Genomic DNA, 18,840 nt, shown 5'->3' with positions numbered 1-18,840 from the left:
TTTTTCACGTACCTTTTTAATCCTTAAAACTTCCTTTATATTCTAACATAATCTAGATTCCCACCAAATCATAAAGACTTTGAGAGTAAATTCTGTCATACAAATACTTTACATACAGACATAATAACACATCATACAAAATATATTCTCTAAAATAATGAGAAATGTTCTTTGGTTTTTCTATTTTTCCTAATATACTCTCTTTCGGCTGTATCCCCAATCCTAAAAATAACATAAGATAATCGATTATAAATGAACTTAAAGCAAACTCAAAGGGCCACACCACCAAAGCAGCAAATCTCTAATAGCATTTGCTCCAAGAACTGTTACAGAATAGAAAAAATAAAAAAGGACCTGTAAAAAAAGTACCATATTATAAATGTGGTATATTTCAGAACACAAATTATGTTAATATACTTTCCTAAGTTTAAAAAACACCATAGGTTACTAAAAACAATTAAATCACAACCAAACAATAATTTCAAATAGCAAAACAGTAATCTCTTTATTGAACGCCAGTTATTCATTTCTGTCAACAATTGTCCTGAAATGGGAAAAATATCTACCTAAAAAATGTTCCGAGAAACTTACCATCATTTTGGCCCTTGCCCTTCATCTCCTCCTTCCATGATAGAATGCTGTTCAGGGGAATATAGTCTCTTAGGTATTCTTTGCGTCTCTCTTCTAAGGTCATCTTCAATAAACGTTCTTGCAAAATAAAAGCAGAATCTCCATTTGTATTTAACGTTTAAACATGGGAATTATTTTTATACTTTAAGTATTAACCAAGTTAAGCTAACAAAAGAGTTGATACAGTCCTGAAGAACACAATGCAAATCCAGTGACTCCATATTTAAATGTTAAAAAATGTTAAATTTCATATTACCAGGGGAGAAAAAAATCAAAGCCTGATGAAGACTCTCTTATGATAGTCCAAGAAATAAGTAAACTCATTTACGCTTTCAAGCAACATCTACAGTTTACTATGGGCCAGGTGATATGCTGGATAAGTGATATGGTTTGGATATATATCCCCTGAAATCTTATGTTGAAATGTAATCCCCAATGTGTGACGTGGTGTCTAGTGGGAGGTGATTGGGTCATGGGAGCAGATCCCTCACGGCCTGGTGCTAGCCTCAAGATAGTGAGTTTTCGTGAGATCTGGTTGTTTGAAAGTGTGTGGCACTTCCCCCCAACTCTCTCGTGCTACTGTTCTTGCCACGTGAAGTGCCTGCTCCTACTTCATCTTGCCCCGTAAGTAAAAGCTCTCTCCGCTTCATCTTGCCCTGTAAGTAAAAGCTCCCTGAGGCCTCCCAGAAGACCTAACAGATGCCAATGCTATCCTTGTGTTGCCTGCAGAACCATGAGCCTATTAAACGTCTTTTTTTAATAAATTACTCAGTCTTAGGCATTTCTTTACAGCAACTGCAAGAACAGTCTAACACAGTAAGATACAAAATAGTATCTATATAAATAAAATGCTAAGACAGGTATGTACAAATAGTAAGAGCACAAAAAAAGGCAACCACCAAGATATTTCCTCAATTGCACTATCAATTTACTTACAGCTTTGTGTAGATGATATAAGAATTGCTTTAAATATATATATCTTGACGATAAAATGAAAATATTTTACAAATTGCATCTTAGAATTAGAGTGGATGTCATTTATAAAGAACTCACTATGGCCAGGTACTTCACATGTATATCTCATTAAAATAATCTTCCTAATAACTCATAAAATTGATAGTATTATTATGCCAATTTTGCACATAGGGAAATGAAGCACAGCAAAGTAGTTTGCCCAAAGCAAGAGAGGTTTCAGGAAGTGAGCCAAAATTAAAATTCAGACAAACATCTCCATTAATCAAAGACTACACCCTATGTTATTTATTCCACTGTACTACACTACATTCTCAGGAAAACTCCCCGAAAAAGGTAACATGTATGCTGCTTCACAAAGGACAGGAAGAATTTTGCATGAAGAGGTAAAAAGAACATTTCAGACTAACAAAACAATGTAAACAAAGGAGGTATGAATAGTATAACTAAATGAAGCTGCAAGATATGGTATGAGAAGAGGAATGGCCACAGAAGTGAAAAGTAGCCAGAAACAAAAGTAAAACAAAACTGTACAGGGACTTGTATGCCATAGTGAGCAGTTTAACCTTTATCCTATAGACTACTAATATTGAAAATTGATTATGCATTTCCCAGAGGGTGTATAAAACAACCCACTAGGACACAGGAAAACATGCAAATAATTCTATTTACATTCGTTTTTAACCTAAACAAGGAAGAAATATTTACCAATATTCAATGTATAAACTGACACTGGCTTCTTCACTCTGTATGTCAGCTTTCCTGTCTCCCATACCATACCAATGGTCTCCACGATGTAGAGAGTGAGAGAGAGAGACAGTTATTTCTCATACTCTGCAATTCTCTTTCAGTGTATCACAAGGTACTGCAGTTTAGATAAATGGATGCAGGGATAGTTAGTATCTAGTTTAAGGTAATCTAACCTTCAAAAAATAACCACTTTAAAAGACTATTTCACAGAAATAAACTACAGAAGTATTAATGTAAGCACAAGTGAACAGAAAATGGGGAACCAATATTTTTCCCACTCCTATAACTAGAACTTCAGCCATATTAGGAGACAAAAAAAAAGGTATCTTAATCAGAGGTGACATATTCACAAAAATTGAGTTTAAGGTACCTATAGGACATTGAAGAAGTTGAAATCAAGAATCTGGAAATTTAAAGAGTGGTCTAGCCTAGAGACTTTAGAAAATATAACCTAAAATTCTAGTCCTAAAGGAAAAAGAAGAGGGAACGGAAGGAAGCATCAAACCTCAAAACACAGTATTTAGGAAGTGGGCACAAATAGGAAAACAATGAAATAAATCTTAGTTGTCACCAGGGGTGCAAGTTCCTGGTAACAAGGAAACATTCAGAAAACAGAGTTGTTTTTTTCTTGAGACAGAGTCTTGCTCTGTCACCAGGCTGCAGTGCAGTAGCGTGATATCAGCTCACTGCAACCTCCGCCTCCTGGGTTCAAGCGATTCTCCTGCCTCAGCCTCCTGAGTAGCTGGGACTACAGGTGCACTAAGGGAAATACCATAGACTGCTACAGGAAGGCCAGAAAAAGTGAAAATTACTTAGCCATTAACCTGCTTTTATCAATGTGGTTACCAACAGCACGGAATAAAGAGGAAAAGTGGTTAACAGAGCTGTTTGAGTTGTAATCTAAATGGTGCAAATCTGTAGGTTACTTAACCTCTTTATGTTTCAGTTTCCCTTCGAGGTAAGTAGGCAGGTATTATTCCCAACTGATAGATAAGGAAACTATAAACAACGTCAAATAACTTACCTAAAGTACCACAGCTAGTTAAGCAGTATAAGTAGGACTCAAACCCAGGCAACTGGTATTCAAAGCTCTTAACCTCACAATATTTCGCCTCATATAGTTTCCTACCTCATAGGGTTGTTGTGAGAATTAAATGAGATAATCCATGTAAGCTACTAAGAATAGTACTGAGCATACAAATGGGGCTTAAATATTAACTATTCTTACATGAATACTATCACGATTGTTACTACTGAATGACTTCAGGAACATTAGTTTCATTAGAATATAACGGAAATCCGGAAGACAATGAAGGACTGAGCAAAAGAAGGAAAGTGAGAACAGCAACTCCAAGTTCACGTGAAGCCCTATGAAAGAAAAGTGACTCTAAGGTGGAAGAGATCCGAGCACTGTTACAGGCAATGGAGAGGAACCTGAAGACACCAAGAAACTAAACATACCCAAGAAAGAATACATGATGGTGCAAGAACTCAAAGAAGATATGGGATAAAGAGCACAGCAGAAAGATTCATCTTACACACAAGGAAGAAAAGTCCTTCCTCTAAGATAGAACAAAGTCAAAAGGACATGTAAAGGAACAGACCAATGAGACTATGTAAGAGGATGTTAGGGCTGTTCATATTACATGGCATTTATTTTCTCTGTGAATTTTTTTTTTTTTTTTTTGAGACGGAGTCTTGATCTGTCATTCAGGCTGTAGTGCAGTGGCGTGATCTTAGCTCACTCCAACCTCTCCCACCTGGATTCAAGCGTTTCTCCTGCCTCAGCCTCCCGAGTAGCTGGGATTACAGGCGTGTGCCACCACGCCCGGCTAATTTTTTGTATTTTTAGTAAAGACGGGGTTTCACCGTGTTCCCCTGGATGGTCTCAATCTCCTGACCTCGTGATCCACCCGCCTCAGCCTCCCAAAGTGCTGGGATTACAGGCGTGAGCCACCGCGCCCAGCCCTTCTCTGTGAATTAAAAAGGCAATGTCATCTCTTTAGTATGGGGGATAGGGTCTTGAGAGAACAGGAAACTTGAAGGGAATGGTAAATTTAGAATTATCACATAAAGGCAGAAAAGGGAGATGATTAGCAGTATGCCAAAGCAGTGCTAAAAAAGCTCAGATCACAAATAAAAAATTATTACAATATTACTGAGCAGGTTAAAAGACATTATGAAGCAACTGACAGTTTTTGTGAATGTCAAAAGGTACATACAGAAATGCAACCTGGCCTCTGTTGTTCCAGTTATTTAAAAGTTGAAGTGTGAACACTTAAAAACGAGATCAATTTAAAACAAAACAATGAAATAAGTTGCAATACTTGAAAATGCACATTAGTGGTTCTGAATTAGGACTCAAAATACTAGATCAAACATGTTTATTTAAACATATGTGGTCTTCAGAACTCCTTAATTACTTGTTTAAACAATGAAACATACTGGAGGCCACAAATATATATGCATTTTCTTTGTCATTTCATAAAACTTTTATTTAAAGAATGCTTCACCTTTACAATGAGTCCTTTCTCTGTGAACCAAGCATTTAAGTAGGCAGACCTATTTATTAAATGGTATACTGAGTTAAAAATATGTTTATAGAATGCCTTGACATTTCAATGAGGTAGGTAAGCCTTCCTTTAGCTTTAAAGGACAGCTGCAAAAATACTATACCATCAGCTTCCCAGTGGGCTGAAAGGAAAAAGGTCATGCATCCCATCAGCTTCTCTAATACTAACTATGGTATTAGAAATCCTTAGCTCTTCCTTGGGGGTATAATATATATTTTATATTTAAATATTCCAAACATAGACATCCTGAAAAAAAAAAACACTGAGATATGCATTAAAGTCTTCGTATCGCAGTAACGTTTTCCTTTCACATTAAACTTCATGCAAAAATAACTTAGTTTTGGATAATTACTTTGTTAATTGCCTTATTTAATGGTGCATTTGCTTCCTTAGGAAAAAAAAATTGGTTATATATTCTCCATTATTAGAATAGAAGAAAAGAAATCAAGACATTAAAAAAGATTCTAAAATGCCTGCTGGTCACAGTCCAACTGTGTAGATGTTAAATGAAGGAAACATTATAACGTTATTACTTGAGGAACACTGTTTTTCTATTATGACAGAAAAATAGTTCTTAAGTACTCACTATAATTTCATCAATGATTCATGTTACTGAAAACAATGTCTATGTCTTCCACTGTTTTGCCCTCATTATCATCAATTATACAAAGCCAACATTTCAGCATCATCAATAAACATGGGCATAAATGATTTTTCAGTGCTCACAAGGTAAATCCTTGTTGAAAGTGTGTTGAAACTAAAGTAACTACTACTGAAAAAAACAAAGCAAAATTATTTTACACTACTTTATCTATCAGGCTATTACTCTCGACAGCATTTGATTTATAACACCAGAAGTGTTAGCTCTCTATAAACCCATAATTATTAAAACATAATTAAATGACTAAACTTTCAACATTTTTAAAGATCATTTTAATTGTGTTGTTCAGTTCTATTGTTAAATCTTCCTGCAGTAAATTTGAAAACAAAATTCCCTCCTCACGCCTTTGTTCGTGCATTGTGGAAGCCGATCCTATATAGTGGATTCTTTCTCCATATTAATTCCCTTTCTTACCTCCACTGTTTTGCCTTCGTGTTCATAAAGGCCGGGACTTGCAATAAAAATCTACAGGTTTTAACGAACTATTAACAAGGAAATCAACTTGATACCTAGTCACCCCTATATCCTTTTGTAAAGATGAGGTACCAGGAGAAATGCGCACTACCCTCAATAGACCTCACCCTTGCTATACAGGTTTTAGTTTATTTTAGCAATAGGAGTGCAAGAAGTTTTTGCTACATTTCTGTAAATAGCTAAAGAATGAAAAGGAAAGAGGTGTGAAAAGGAGGGTGAAAAACGCCAGAGACACTCAAGTTAGAATATTACCTAACTGTGATGGGATAAGCGGGAGATCTTGGTGGGAGACGCTGGATCGTACACTTGTGTTTCTTAAAGAATCAGTGCCACTGTCAATCTAGCTGATTTAGATAAACCTTATATGCACAAAATCCAGAGATGGATTCATACAGAGTGACATTAGTCACAAAATCTTACTCTGAGCAACTTCAGCCCATGAATGGGGATGGAATACAGAGAAACACACTGTTGGGAGAACAGCCCATTCAGACTTCTCTGAAGGCACTTATCCTCACGGACAACACGCTCGTTTTAGGGCTCCCCTAGAGTTCCAGGTTTCAAAAGTCACGCTGCGGCAGCGAAGGAAGGAAACCTAGACAAGGGGTAAACACCCGATGGTGGGGACGCTTTGCCATTTGGGGGCTGGGGGGACAGGGGCGAGAAGGAAAGAAACGAGGGTGCACGGAGCGCGGAGGCACAGCGGCAGCTGCAGCCTGAGCGCCCGCCGGCAGGCACGTGTCCGCGGGACACCCAGGCCGGCAGTGCCCAAGTCCCAGCTGCGGTTCAGAGGAACTTGTGCCGCGCCCGGGGCTGCCGCCTGGGGGTCCCCGCCGCGAGCGAGGCGAACGCGGCACCGCCTCGGGAGAAGGTGACCGGGTGCGGAGGGCGACAGAGGGGCGTGCGCCCACACGTGCGAGAGCTGCAGGTGCCCAGGGGCGGCGCGTGCACGCCGGAGTGCGCGCGAGTGTGCGCGTGTGTACACACGGACACCGGAGGGAGGCGGCACCGGCCGGGAGGGCGCGAGGCGGGAGCTCGGGCGGAGGGCGCCGCGGCACACACAGCCTGACCCCCGCCCCCACCCTAACCCCCACCCCCCGCACCCCCAGGACTCGACGGGCCGGTTACCTTTCTCCTCTCTCCACACCTTTTTCTTCTTGTTGCTGGGGTACATGTTGCCGTGGGGGTGGCTGGCTTTAAGCTGCAAGTTCCCCAGGCTCACGGGCAAACAGGGTGTGTGTGGAGTGGGAGGGGTGGGAGGGGGCACTCAGCAGGGAAAAAGTGAAAGAGGCTCTGCGTCCTGCGCTGCTCGCCGCTCGCCGCTCTCCAGTCGCCGCCCTCCTCCCTCAGCCCGCGCTCGGCTCCGGCTCCCACCCGCCTCAGCCCCGCGGACGCCGCCACAGCAGCACCTCAGAGCCTGTCAACTAGGTCACGCCTCGCGCTAACCTAACACCCGCGCAGGCACCGCCTACCAGCCGCTAGGCAGCGCCGCCTCTCATTGGCTGCACTGCCCGCCGCTCTCCGTGTTCTAGCCACGGCGCGCCCCAACTTGGGCCCCAGGGCGCACGCGCAGGCGCAGGCTCGGGCTCGACGCCGACGACGCTAGGGAGCTGGAGGGGGCGGAGCCAGGGAGCGAGGGGGCGGAGCCAGGGAGCGAGGGGGCTGGAGCTGGCCTCGAGACGGGGGCGCGGCGTGAAGCCGACGCCTAGTGGGAGAGGGAGGTGGACCGCGCTTACCGCTGGCCTCTTGGAAGACTTGAGGGCGTGGCCTGTAGAGCCAGGTGCGCCAAGTGACGGGCGAGCTAGCGGAAAGCCGCCTCAGGGACTTGGAGGATGTAGAAGTGGGAGGAGACCGAGGGTCAACACGAATTGTCCGTGCTCACTCCAGCTGCCCTGTTGAGGAGGATTTTCACCAGGTAATCTGATGCTTTCCTCTGGGTGGGCAACTAAAAAAGACCAAAAGAAATGAAAGTATTGGCAAATGGTTCCACACCGTATGCAGTTGGCTCCTCAAACCTGTAGTGAAAATTACAAATTTCATTGGAATTTGGTGAAGTTTAGAAAGAACAAATGTAGACTGCGATACTCAAGACAGTTTTAAGAACCAAGAAGTTGCGGACAACCAAAATGTTATATTGAAAACACGTCTTACGTCAAAACAAATCCAGATGCCTGTTAACCAGAGCCAAGTGGTCTTACTTTATTCTACCAATTGCTTAACGTTAAGACGCAGGTCCAAAAAGCTGGCTTGATTCTGGATAATACTCACCTGGCGGGTTCTGAAAATCCAGTTTCACTAAAGTCCGCCACATGAGTAGGATGACCTATAATTTAGAAGTTTGGTATCCTCCCCCCAAATTTGTTGTGTTTCTATATATCAGATCATCTTCAAGGCTAATTGAGTGGGTGTTGTAAATCCACATTTATTTGGCCGTTTGGGTACTTGTTATATATATTGGGCAAATAATTATTTGGAACACATTTTTAAAAAATAATAGAAGAGAAAAGGAAGAAAGGGGGGAGGCCCCAAAAAGAATTGTAAAGAATGGAATATTTTTAGTAGTAGGACACTCTCATAAGGATGATTCACAACATGGTAAGGTAATTTTTGTTTTGTCTTTTTTTTTTTTTTTTTTTTGAGGCAGAGTTTCACTCTTGTCGCCCAGCTGGAGGGCAATGGCTCCATCTCAGCTCACTGCAACCTCTTTCTGCCAGGTTCAAGCAATTCTCCTGCCTCAGCCTCTGGAGTAGCTGAGATTACAGGCATGCGCCACCATGCCTGGCTAATTTTGTATTTTTTTAGTAAACATGGGTTTTCACCATGTTGGCCAGGCTGGTCTCGACCTCCTGACCTCAAGTGATCCCAAAGTGCTGGGATTACAGGCGTGAGCCACCGTGCCCAGCCTGTTTTTCTTTTAATGCTGTGAAATACGAAAAAAAATAGATTTGGGATAAATAAAGAAGGCTTCAAGAAGGAAGTGACATTTGAGCTAGTAATAAAAATATGTACTTATTTATTGGCACTAGAAATAGAAAGAGGTCTTTGATTAGAGACATTACCAGGGAAGAATAAATGAAACCTGATAATGCAATAGATTTTGAAAGAAAGGTGAGGAAGTAAAGAAAAACATTTCATAGGATGGGTAAGGTGCCAAATAGCAATGCTAATATTAAGCAATATGGGAACAGTTGCAGATTTTGTAGAAAAGATATTGACTTCTTATGTAGAAATGTGAAAGGTAAGACAAGTACATCATACTGGACACCTTCCCTTCAACAGAGAAGCTGTTTGCACTCCAGCCTCCAGCCAGTCCTTCCACATGTGCTTTCTTAGGAACATTACACTATTGATTATCTTTTCTTTCATGTCAGCTCAAAGAACTGGAACTTTTATTGTGTGAAAGCACATTAAAAGTATGTAGAGGGCATTTGTTCCAGCATTTAGTATTAATCACTCTGACAAAATACCATTATCATTCAAAACTGTTAAATATTTAACATCCCTAAAGTACTTGAAATGTGCCGTGTACCAAACTGAACTCATGCTCCTTCTCCCAGTTTTCCCCATCTCTTGGAATGGCTCCATTACCCGTTTAGTTGAAAAATCTGGAAACCTAAGCACCATCCCTGGTACCTCTTATAACTTCACTCTCATATCAAATCGGTTGCTATACCTATGCAATTTTATTGAGCGGTCTGTATAAGTCTGGAATCACTACTTTCCAATAGCATTGCAGTAAACTTAGTCTGAATTTAGCTGGACTATTGCAAAGACTTCCTAAGTGGCCTTCATGCCCACTGTTGCCCCTCTTCTGTCCATTGTCTAGACTGCATCTAGTGATACCTTGCCAGAAGTGATCACGTCTTCTCACTTCTGTAAGTCATTCAATGACTTTCTGGTGGTCTTTACTATGGACTGACTTACGTGCACCCAAAATTCATATGTTGAAGCCCTAATCTCCAATGTGACTAAATGTGGAGATTAGGTCTTTACGAAGTAATTAAGTTTAAATGAGGTCATAAGGGTGAGTGAGGTTAATAGGACTGAGGCCTTATAACAAGAAGGAGATCTCTTTCATCCTCTCCTCCCACCCCCTTTCCCTGCTATATGAGGACACAGCAAGAAGGTAGCCATCTGCAAGCAGGAAGAAGACCCTCACCAGAACCTGGTCTCAGATTTCTAGCCATCAGAACTGAGAAAATTAATTTCTGCTGTGTAAAGTCACCCAGTCTATATTATTTTGTTGCATACAGGCTAATACAGTCTTTTTATAACAATTAAATTCTTAAGAATGGCGTGACTATCACTTACTAACCCAGCCTTATTTTATACTATGCTCCATACCACCCCCATTCCCCAGTCTCTGATTCCAGCCCACAGAGCATCATTTCATGTTCTGGAACACCATATAGCCTTTTTCTTTTTTGAGACGGAGTTTCACCCTTGTTGCCCAGGCTGGAATGCAATGGCGCGATCTTGGCTCACTGCAACCTCTGCCTCCCAGGTTCAAGCAATTCTCCTGCCTCAGCCTCCCGAGTAGCTGAGATTACAGGCATCTACCACCATGCCCGGCTAATTTTTGTATTTTTAGTAGAGACGGGATTTCACCATGTTGGCCAGGCTGGTCTTGAACTCCTGACCTCAGATGACCCACCTGCCTCAGCCTCCCAAAGTACTGGGATTACAGGCATGAACCACGGCACCCAGCCCGCATAGCCTTTTAACATGTTCATTGCAACATCTGGGACATGATTTGTTTAGCTGACTCACTCTCGTTCTTCATATTTCAGCTTGAACATCACTCCCTAGCAAAGCCTTCCCTGACTCTGACCCTACCTGACCTTTGTTTGCCGTTTCCCCTTATATGCCTTCATTGCTCATTGATTTTCCTATAAAGCAGTTTGGGTTTGTTGTTGTTGTTTTGAGATGGAGTCTCACTCTGTCGCTCAGGCTGCATTACAGTGGCACAATCTCTGCTCACTGCAACCTCCACCCCCCAGGCCCCTGGCCCCGGGATTCAAGCACTTCTCATGCCTCAGCCTCCTGAGTACCTGAAACTACAGGCGCACACCACCACGTCCAGCTAATTTTTGTATTTTTAGTAGACACGGGGTTTCGCCATGTTGGTCAGCCTGGTCTCAAACTCCTGGCCTCAAGTAATCCAACTGCCTTAGGCTCCCAAAGTGCTGGGATTACAAGTGTGAGCTGCCACGCCCAGCCAACATTAAGGATCTTGAGAGAGAGAGAGATTGTTCTGGATCATGTTGGTGGGCCCTAAATGTAATCACAAGTATCTTTATAAGAGGGGCACAAAGGGAGATTAAACTACAGAAGGCAAGTGATGACTGAGCAGAGACTGAAATGATGTGGCCACAAATCAAGGAATGCTGGCAGCCACTTAGAAGCTGAAAAATTCCAGGCCAAGAATGGATTCTTCCCTGGAGCCTCCAGAAGGAGCTAGCGTTGTCTTTGATTTTAGCCCTGTAAGAATCGTTTTGGAATTCTGGTCTCTAGAACTACGAGAGAATAAATTCCTGTTGTTTTAACCCATTACGTTTGTGGTAATTTGTTATCACAGCAATGGGAAACTAATAAAAGGAATAAAACTGTAAATTCAAAACAATAAAATGTCTATTTCTAAAGTAATGAGCTGGACAGACTGTAAAAGTTGGATATTTTTTCTAGGCATAATTTCTCAACTAGCTCTGTGCCTTGGATATTTTTAATATTTATATGTTTTCCCTAAATATTCATTTTGATTTCTCGTAGCTTTGAAGGTACCACTTGTGAGATGTCTGTATTATTTGAGGTATGTAAAGACATTGTTAAACAGTCTTTGTTTGCCTTTGTTCCAGTAAATCCTCAGCAGTTTCTAACTGGAAAAGAGGATAAAGATTTTCATCCAGATTGGGAACAAAGCAGACTTGGCCCATTGTTTCTTTTCCGCCATAGCCTAGAGATACCAGCTTACAGGATGATGTCAGATCCGTTCAGGTACCTTAATTGTGTTTTTACATAAGTGTAGTTTGTACCTCTAGAGGCAACATAAAAATAAGAACTTCCAGCACCCTTGAACACAGTTGCACGTGTGGACACGTACAAGTCGGACTTCTGGTCCCTTCCTTTCATGTTAGAGAGCCACCGCTAATTTCTAGCCTACCCCTTATCTTCAGCCAGAGGAATAGCAGTGGATCCTTTCCACAGCCTACATTCTCCAGCAGCTGCCTTCATTCCGGCTTGAAAGGAACACTCTGGCAGCCCATTGGCCCAAGAGTAAGGAAATGGTTGCTTAGCAACTGACTCCTGCCCCCACCACAGTCCCTGAGAAGAGGAGCTCTTGGGCCAATCACCTAGTTTCTGCCTGTGTTACAGTGAAGAGAAGCTGCTTAAGAGAAGATGAAGCCCTTGTCTCTGTTAATAGGGATATTGATAATTCTTGGGGTCACAATTAAAAGTAAGTTTTTTTGTCCTTACAGTTCTCTATGAGGGTCTCTTCTCTTTGCTCAAACAGCGCCAAGGGCAGAAGCCAATTAAAAGACTAGAAGTAACTTTACTATATCCCTAACTAATGCCATTTTTGTACAGGTACTTTAAAATGTCCAATAAGAAGAATAGATGATAATGATATTCTCACTTGGGATAATACTTGGGAAGGGTGTGGGGGATGGGGAAAAAACAAATCTATGAGGAAACCACTACAGTAATTGTTATAAAGTAGGGATATTTAGGGCAAGTTGTTAAGTGTTATTAAATTTAGAGTATCATAAAGGTCTAGTTCCAAGACTTTAAAGGAAAAATATAAGACTCAAAGAGTGTGAAAGATGTATAAACATGCTTTTTTAAAATATTTACACAATAACAATTTCACTTCCAAAGTTTCAATGTTTCCTAAATAGTTACTATCTGAAAATGGAAGTTATTTTCCATCTTGTTTCTTTGGCCATTTTTTTAGTTACTTTTTACCCAATCCTCATATAATGTGCTCATGATAAATTCAATTTAAGAAATATGTATTTGGTCCCTGCTTGTCTAGTGGTTAGAATTCAGCACTCTCACTGCCACAGCCCAGGTTCAATTCCCTGTCAGAGAAAAGAAAAAAAAAAGAAATATTTTTACCCAGAAACGTAAGATTGGTTTACCACCCATAAATTAATCAATGTAACAATCACATCAATAGAATAAAAGACAAAGATCACATGATCATTCTAATCTAGTAAAAGCATTTGACAAAATTCAACAGGCTTTGTGATAAAAATGTGTGACAAACTAAGAATGGAAGGAAACTTTATCAACCTGATAGAAGATATTGAAAACCCAAAGCTACTATATTTAATGGTGAAAGACTGACTGCTTCATCCCTAACATCAGGAATAAGACCAGGATGTCCACTTTTGCCATTTCTGTTCAACATTGTACTGGAAGTTCTAGCCATGGCAATGACACAAGAAACAGAAGTAGAAGATATCAAGCTTGGAAAGAAAGAAGTAAAATGATCTGTATTCACAGAAGACATGATCTTGTATACAGAAAATCGTATGGAATCAACTACAAAACTATTAGAACTAATAAATGAGCTCCATAACAAATGCAGGATAAATACAAAAAAAAAGTTCTATTTCTATACAGTAGCAATGAGCAAACCAAAAATGAAATTATGAAAGAAACTTTATAATAGTATCAAAAATGAACTACTTAAGAATAAATTTTACAAAAAAAGTGTGAAACTCATATTCTGATGACCACAAAAATTGTTTAAAGAAGTTAAAGAAGACTTCACTAAATGAAAAGACTTCCCATGTTCATGAATTGGAGAACTTAATATTGGTAAGATGGCAATACTCTCCAAATTGATCTACATATTCAACACAATCTTTATTTATTTGTTTATTTATTTATTTTGAGATGGAGTTTCGCTCTTGTTGCCCAGGCTGGAGTGCAATGACGTGATCTCGGCTCACTGCAACCTCCGCTGCCTGGGTTCAAGCCGTTCTCCTGCCTCAGCCTCCCAAGTAACTGAATTACAGTCGTCTGCCACCACGCCTGGCTAATTTTTTGTATTTTTAGTAGAGACAGGGTTTTATCATGTTGGCCAGGCTGGTCTTTAACTCCTGACCTCAGGTGATTCACCCGCCTAAGCCTGCCAAAGTGCTGCAATTACAGGAATGAATCACACCGCATCTGGGCTTCAACACAATCTTTATCAAAATCCCAGCTGACTTCTTTTCAAAAATTGGCAAACTGGTCTTAAAATTCATATGGAAAAAAATGTTCCTGAAAAAGAAGAATGGAGTTGGAGGACTCACACTTCCCAATTTCAAAACTTACTACAAAGCTACAGTAATCAAGACAGTATGGTCCTGATGTGAAGATAGACATATAGGTTACTGGAATAGAATTGAGAGTTTTACAAGTAAACTATCACACTTATCATCAACTGATTTTTGGCAAAGATGCCATGAAAACTCAGTGTGGGAGGTGCAGGAGGAGATAATCTCTCCAACAAATGGTGCTGGGACAACTGGATAACCACATGAAAAAAATGAATTTGAAAAAAATAAAACAGTTTTTAAAGGCTGGGCACAATGGTTCGTATCTATAATCCCAGCGCTTTGGGAGGCCTAGGCAGAAGGATCACTTAAGGCCAGGACTTTAAGACCAGCCTGGTCAACATAGCGAGAACCTACCTCATCTCTTTAAAATTAAATCAAAAATAAATAAAAATTCATAAGAATGAATTTGTACCCCCACCTGATACCTCATATACACAAATTAATTCAAAATGGATCAGAGACCTACACATATAGCTAAAGATTTAAAACTCTTAGAAGAAAACATAGGCATAAATCTTCCTAACTTTGGATTAAGCAGTGATTTCCTAGATATGCCACCAAAAGCGCAAGCAAAAAAGGAAAAACCAAACTGGATATCAAAACTAAAAACTCTTCTGTTTTGGAGGATATCTTCAAGAAACTGAAACAACAACCCACAGAATGAGAGAAAATTTTTGTGACTCATATATCTGATGAGAATTCAGTATTCAGAGTATACAAAGAACCTTACACAACTCATCAACAAAATGACAACCCAATTTAAAAATGGGCAAAGAAATTGGATAGACATTTTCCCAAAGAAGATGAACAAATGACCAAGCACGTGAAAGATATTCAACATCATTGGTCATTAGGGAAATAAAAGCAAAAAGCACAATGAGTTATCACATCACACCCACTAGGATGGTTATAATCAAAAAACAGGAAATTATCGGCCGGGCACAGTGGCTCACACCTGTAATCCCAGCATTTTGGGAGGCTGAGGCAGGCAGATCACGAGGTCAAGAGATCCAGACCATCCTGGCCAACCAACATGGTGAAACCCTGTCTCTACTAAAAATACAAAAATTAGCTGGGCATAGTGGCTCACATCTGTAGTCCCAGCTACTCAGGAGGCTGAGGCAGGAGAATCGCTTGAACCCCGGAGGCAGAGGTTACAGTGAGCCGAGATCGCACCACTGCACTCCAGCCTGGGCAACAGAACAAGACTCTGTCTCAAAAAGAAACCAAACAAAACAACAACAACAACAACAACAACAAAAAACAGTAAATTAACAAATTTTGGAAGGATGTGGAGAAACAGGAACCTTCACACATTGCTGGTTGGAATATAAAATGGTATAGTCACTGTGGAAAACAGTGTGGCAGTTCCTTAAAATGTGAAATATAGATTTATTAGGTTGGTGCAAAAGTAATTGCGGTGTTGGCATTAAAAGTAATGGAGAGGCCGGGCGCGGTGGCTCACGCCTGTAATCCCAGCACTTTGTGGGGCTGAGGTGGGCAGATCACGAGGTCAAGAGATGGAGACCATCCTGGCTAACAAGGTGAAACCCCGTTTCTACTAAAAATACAAAAAATTAGCTGGACTTGTGGTGGGCACCTGTAGTCCCAGCTACTCGGGAGGCTGAGGCAGAAGAATGGCTTAAACCCGGGAGGCGGAGCTTGCAGTGAGTCGAGATCGCGCCACTGCGCTCCAGCCTGGGTGACAGAGCAAGACTCTGTCTCAAAAAAGTAAAAAGTAATGGAGAAAACCACAATTACTTTTGCACCAACCTATACAATGTGACCTATTAATTTCATTACTAGGTATATAACCAAGAGAAATGAAAACATAATATTCACACAGAAATTTGTACACAAATATTTATAGAAGCATTATTCATTAGAGCTTAAAGGTGGAAACAACCCAAATATTGACCAACAAATGAGTAAATAAACAAATTGTGGTATATACATTGGAATATACATACAACGGAATATTACTCAGCCATAAAAAAAATGAAGTGCTCATAGGTGTTACAACTTGGATGAACCTCAAAAACAATTGTGCTACATGAAAAAAGCGAGACAAAAGGTTGCCTATTATATGGTTCTTATTTTATGAAATATCTGAAATAGGCAAATTCATAGAGATGGAAAGCAGATTACTGGATTAGGGAATGGCAGAGGGGAGAATGGGGAGTGACTACTTAATGGGTACAGAGTGTACTTCCGGGATGATGAAGTTTTGAAACTGTAGAAAGGTAATGGCTATACAACACTGGGAATGCACTAAATGTCACTTAATTGCACACTTTAAAATGGGTAATTTTATGTTATATGGATTTCACCTCAATTTTTTTAAAAATGTTGCAATGCTTTGGTAAACAGTCTGGCAATTCCTCAAAAGGTTAAACATAAAGTTACTATATGATCTAATAGTTCCATTGCTAGGTATATATCCAAGAGAATTGAAAACATTTCCATACAAAAACTTACACATAAATAGTAGCATTATTCATAATAGACAAAAAGTGAAACTAGCCCAAATGTCCAGCAACTGATGAACAGATCAACAAAACGTGGTATATCCATACAATGGAATACTCAGCAAAAACAACAAACGAAGTATGATATGGATAACCTTGAATACTTGCTAAGCAAAAGAAGGTAGATACAAATGGCCACATATCATGTGACTTCCTAGGTATGAAATGTCCATAATAAGCAAATACACAGAGACTGAAAGTCGGTTACTGGTTACCTAGGCCTGGGAGGTATGGGACAATTGGGGAATGATGACTAAGGGGTACAGGATTTCTTTTGGGGGTGATGAAAAATGTTCTGTGATTGTGGGATGTTTGCATAAATTTGTGAATATCCTAAAGGCCATTGAATTGTAGAGGGAGAAAATAAATCTTTAATGAAAGTTATACACCAGGAGTATTGGGGATATAAGAATACCTAAGAACAGTCCATATCCTTGAGCAGCTTAGAGTCTCGAAGAGGAAAACCAAAATATTGAATGAATAAATTATAAAGTGTTGTAGGTAATAAAACAGAAGCATTTACAGGGTACTGTAGGGCACAGAATGAGGGAGAGGTCAATTCTAATGGTGTGTGGAGTAGTCAGAAAGGCTTCACAAAGGAAATGGCATAGATAGAATCTTGAAAGATTAGTGAGTGTTCACCAAGCAGGCAAGGGAGAACAAGAACATTTCAGGCCAGAAAAAAGGACCAAAGACACAGAGGAATGAAAGAGCATTGTCTATACATAAGTGTATCAGTTTGCTGTGGTGTAGTATGTAAGAAGCAACTTATGAGGCTGGAGTGGTAGGCAGGGACTTTGTATGACAGGCTATGAAGTTTGGGCTTTATCCTGGGAGCAATGGGTAGTCATTTCAGGTTTACTCCTTGAAGAACATGAATAGAATTATGCCTTAGAAAAATGACTTTGAGAGTAGAATAGTAGCTACTAGATGTGAGGGTTGGGGGAGAGGGGATATCCAACGGTTGGTTAAACCGATACAACAGTATAGCTAAATAGGAGGAATAAGTTCTAGGGTTCTATAGCGCTATAGGGTGACTATATTTAACAACAATTTATTGTATATTTTCAAATAGCTAGAAGAGCAGATTTTGAATGTTCCAAACACAAAGAAGTGATAAACTTTTGAAGTGAGAAACATGCTAATTACCCTGATTTGTTCACTACACATTGTATATATGTATCAAAATATCACACTGTGCTCCATATATGTACAATTATTATGTTAATTAAAAATAAGAAAAGCAAAAAATATTTAAAAGCAAAAAATATTTAATAGCAAAAAAAGCAAATATTTAATACCCTTTAGCAAAAAAGAAAAAAAAGGAAAGAAGAGGAGAGGAGGGTGATGGGAGGGGAGGGGAAGGGAGGGAGGAAGAGAAAGAGAAAGAGAGAGAGAGACTTTGGCAGTAGAGGATTGGATGTCACTGTATAACTCTGGTGACAGTGTAACTAGTAGGACATTATTGAATGGTCCAAACAAGAAACAATGAAGACTTAAACTATAGCAACAGCAGTGGGAACTGAGAAGAGTTGATGGATATCAAGGCTAGAGAGATTATCACAGAAGTCCAAGGTGAGAGAGTGCTAAGAACATGGGAATTGCCAACAATGCCAAATGCCACAGAGAATGGGGAATGAGTCAGCAAGTGACCATGAAATTCAATAGCTTGAGAATTTTTATGTTTCCAGGACAGTTTCAGTGGAGAAGCATGAACAGAAACCTGATTTCAAGGCTGAGTGCGGTGGCTCACGCCTGAAATCCCAGCACTTTGGGAGGCCAAGGCGGGCAGATCACCTGAGGTCAGGAGTTCGAGACCAGCCTGGCCAACATGGTGAAACCCCATGTCTACTAAATATACAAAAATTAGCCAGGCGTGGTGGCGTGTGCCTGTAATCTCAGCTACTCAGGAGGCTGAGGCA

The 18,840-nt window shown here is 40.4% G+C and overlaps 2 protein-coding genes across 34 annotated transcripts in view; one reads left to right on the top strand and one right to left on the bottom strand.

Moving 5' to 3' along the window:
- The window catches only part of MACROD2 (mono-ADP ribosylhydrolase 2), a 2,047,165-nt gene extending 2,039,625 nt beyond the window's left edge, over window positions 1-7,540 (bottom strand). For all 9 annotated transcript variants that reach the window (XM_024352108.3, XM_063803019.1, XM_063803020.1 and 6 more), the window contains exons 1-2: window positions 7,189-7,540; window positions 592-708 (exon numbers count right to left, since the gene is read on the bottom strand). In XM_024352108.3, the coding sequence (XP_024207876.1) occupies window positions 592-708; window positions 7,189-7,234 (163 nt within the window). In that variant the 5' untranslated portion in view covers window positions 7,235-7,540. The remainder of the gene's footprint in view (window positions 1-591; window positions 709-7,188) is intronic.
- SEL1L2 (SEL1L2 adaptor subunit of ERAD E3 ubiquitin ligase) overlaps window positions 1-18,840 on the top strand; it is a 166,212-nt gene that overhangs the window by 7,538 nt on the left and 139,834 nt on the right. For 10 of the 25 annotated variants that reach the window (XM_054674855.2, XM_054674854.2, XM_063803014.1 and 7 more), the window contains exon 1: window positions 12,317-12,514. The exons of 3 other annotated variants lie outside the window; for them this stretch is intronic. In XM_054674855.2, the coding sequence (XP_054530830.1) occupies window positions 12,457-12,514 (58 nt within the window). In that variant the 5' untranslated portion in view covers window positions 12,317-12,456. Of the gene's footprint in view, window positions 1-7,652; window positions 7,976-12,279; window positions 12,515-18,840 lie in introns of those variants that run through there. 12 more of the 25 variants (XM_063803011.1, XM_063803009.1, XM_063803006.1 and 9 more) reach the window with 8 other exon arrangements.

The sequence above is a fragment of the Pan troglodytes genome, chromosome 21 (genome assembly GCF_028858775.2).
Source record: "Pan troglodytes isolate AG18354 chromosome 21, NHGRI_mPanTro3-v2.0_pri, whole genome shotgun sequence".
NCBI classification, from domain to species: Eukaryota; Metazoa; Chordata; class Mammalia; order Primates; family Hominidae; genus Pan; species Pan troglodytes.
This window is presented reverse-complemented; position numbering and strand designations above follow the sequence as displayed.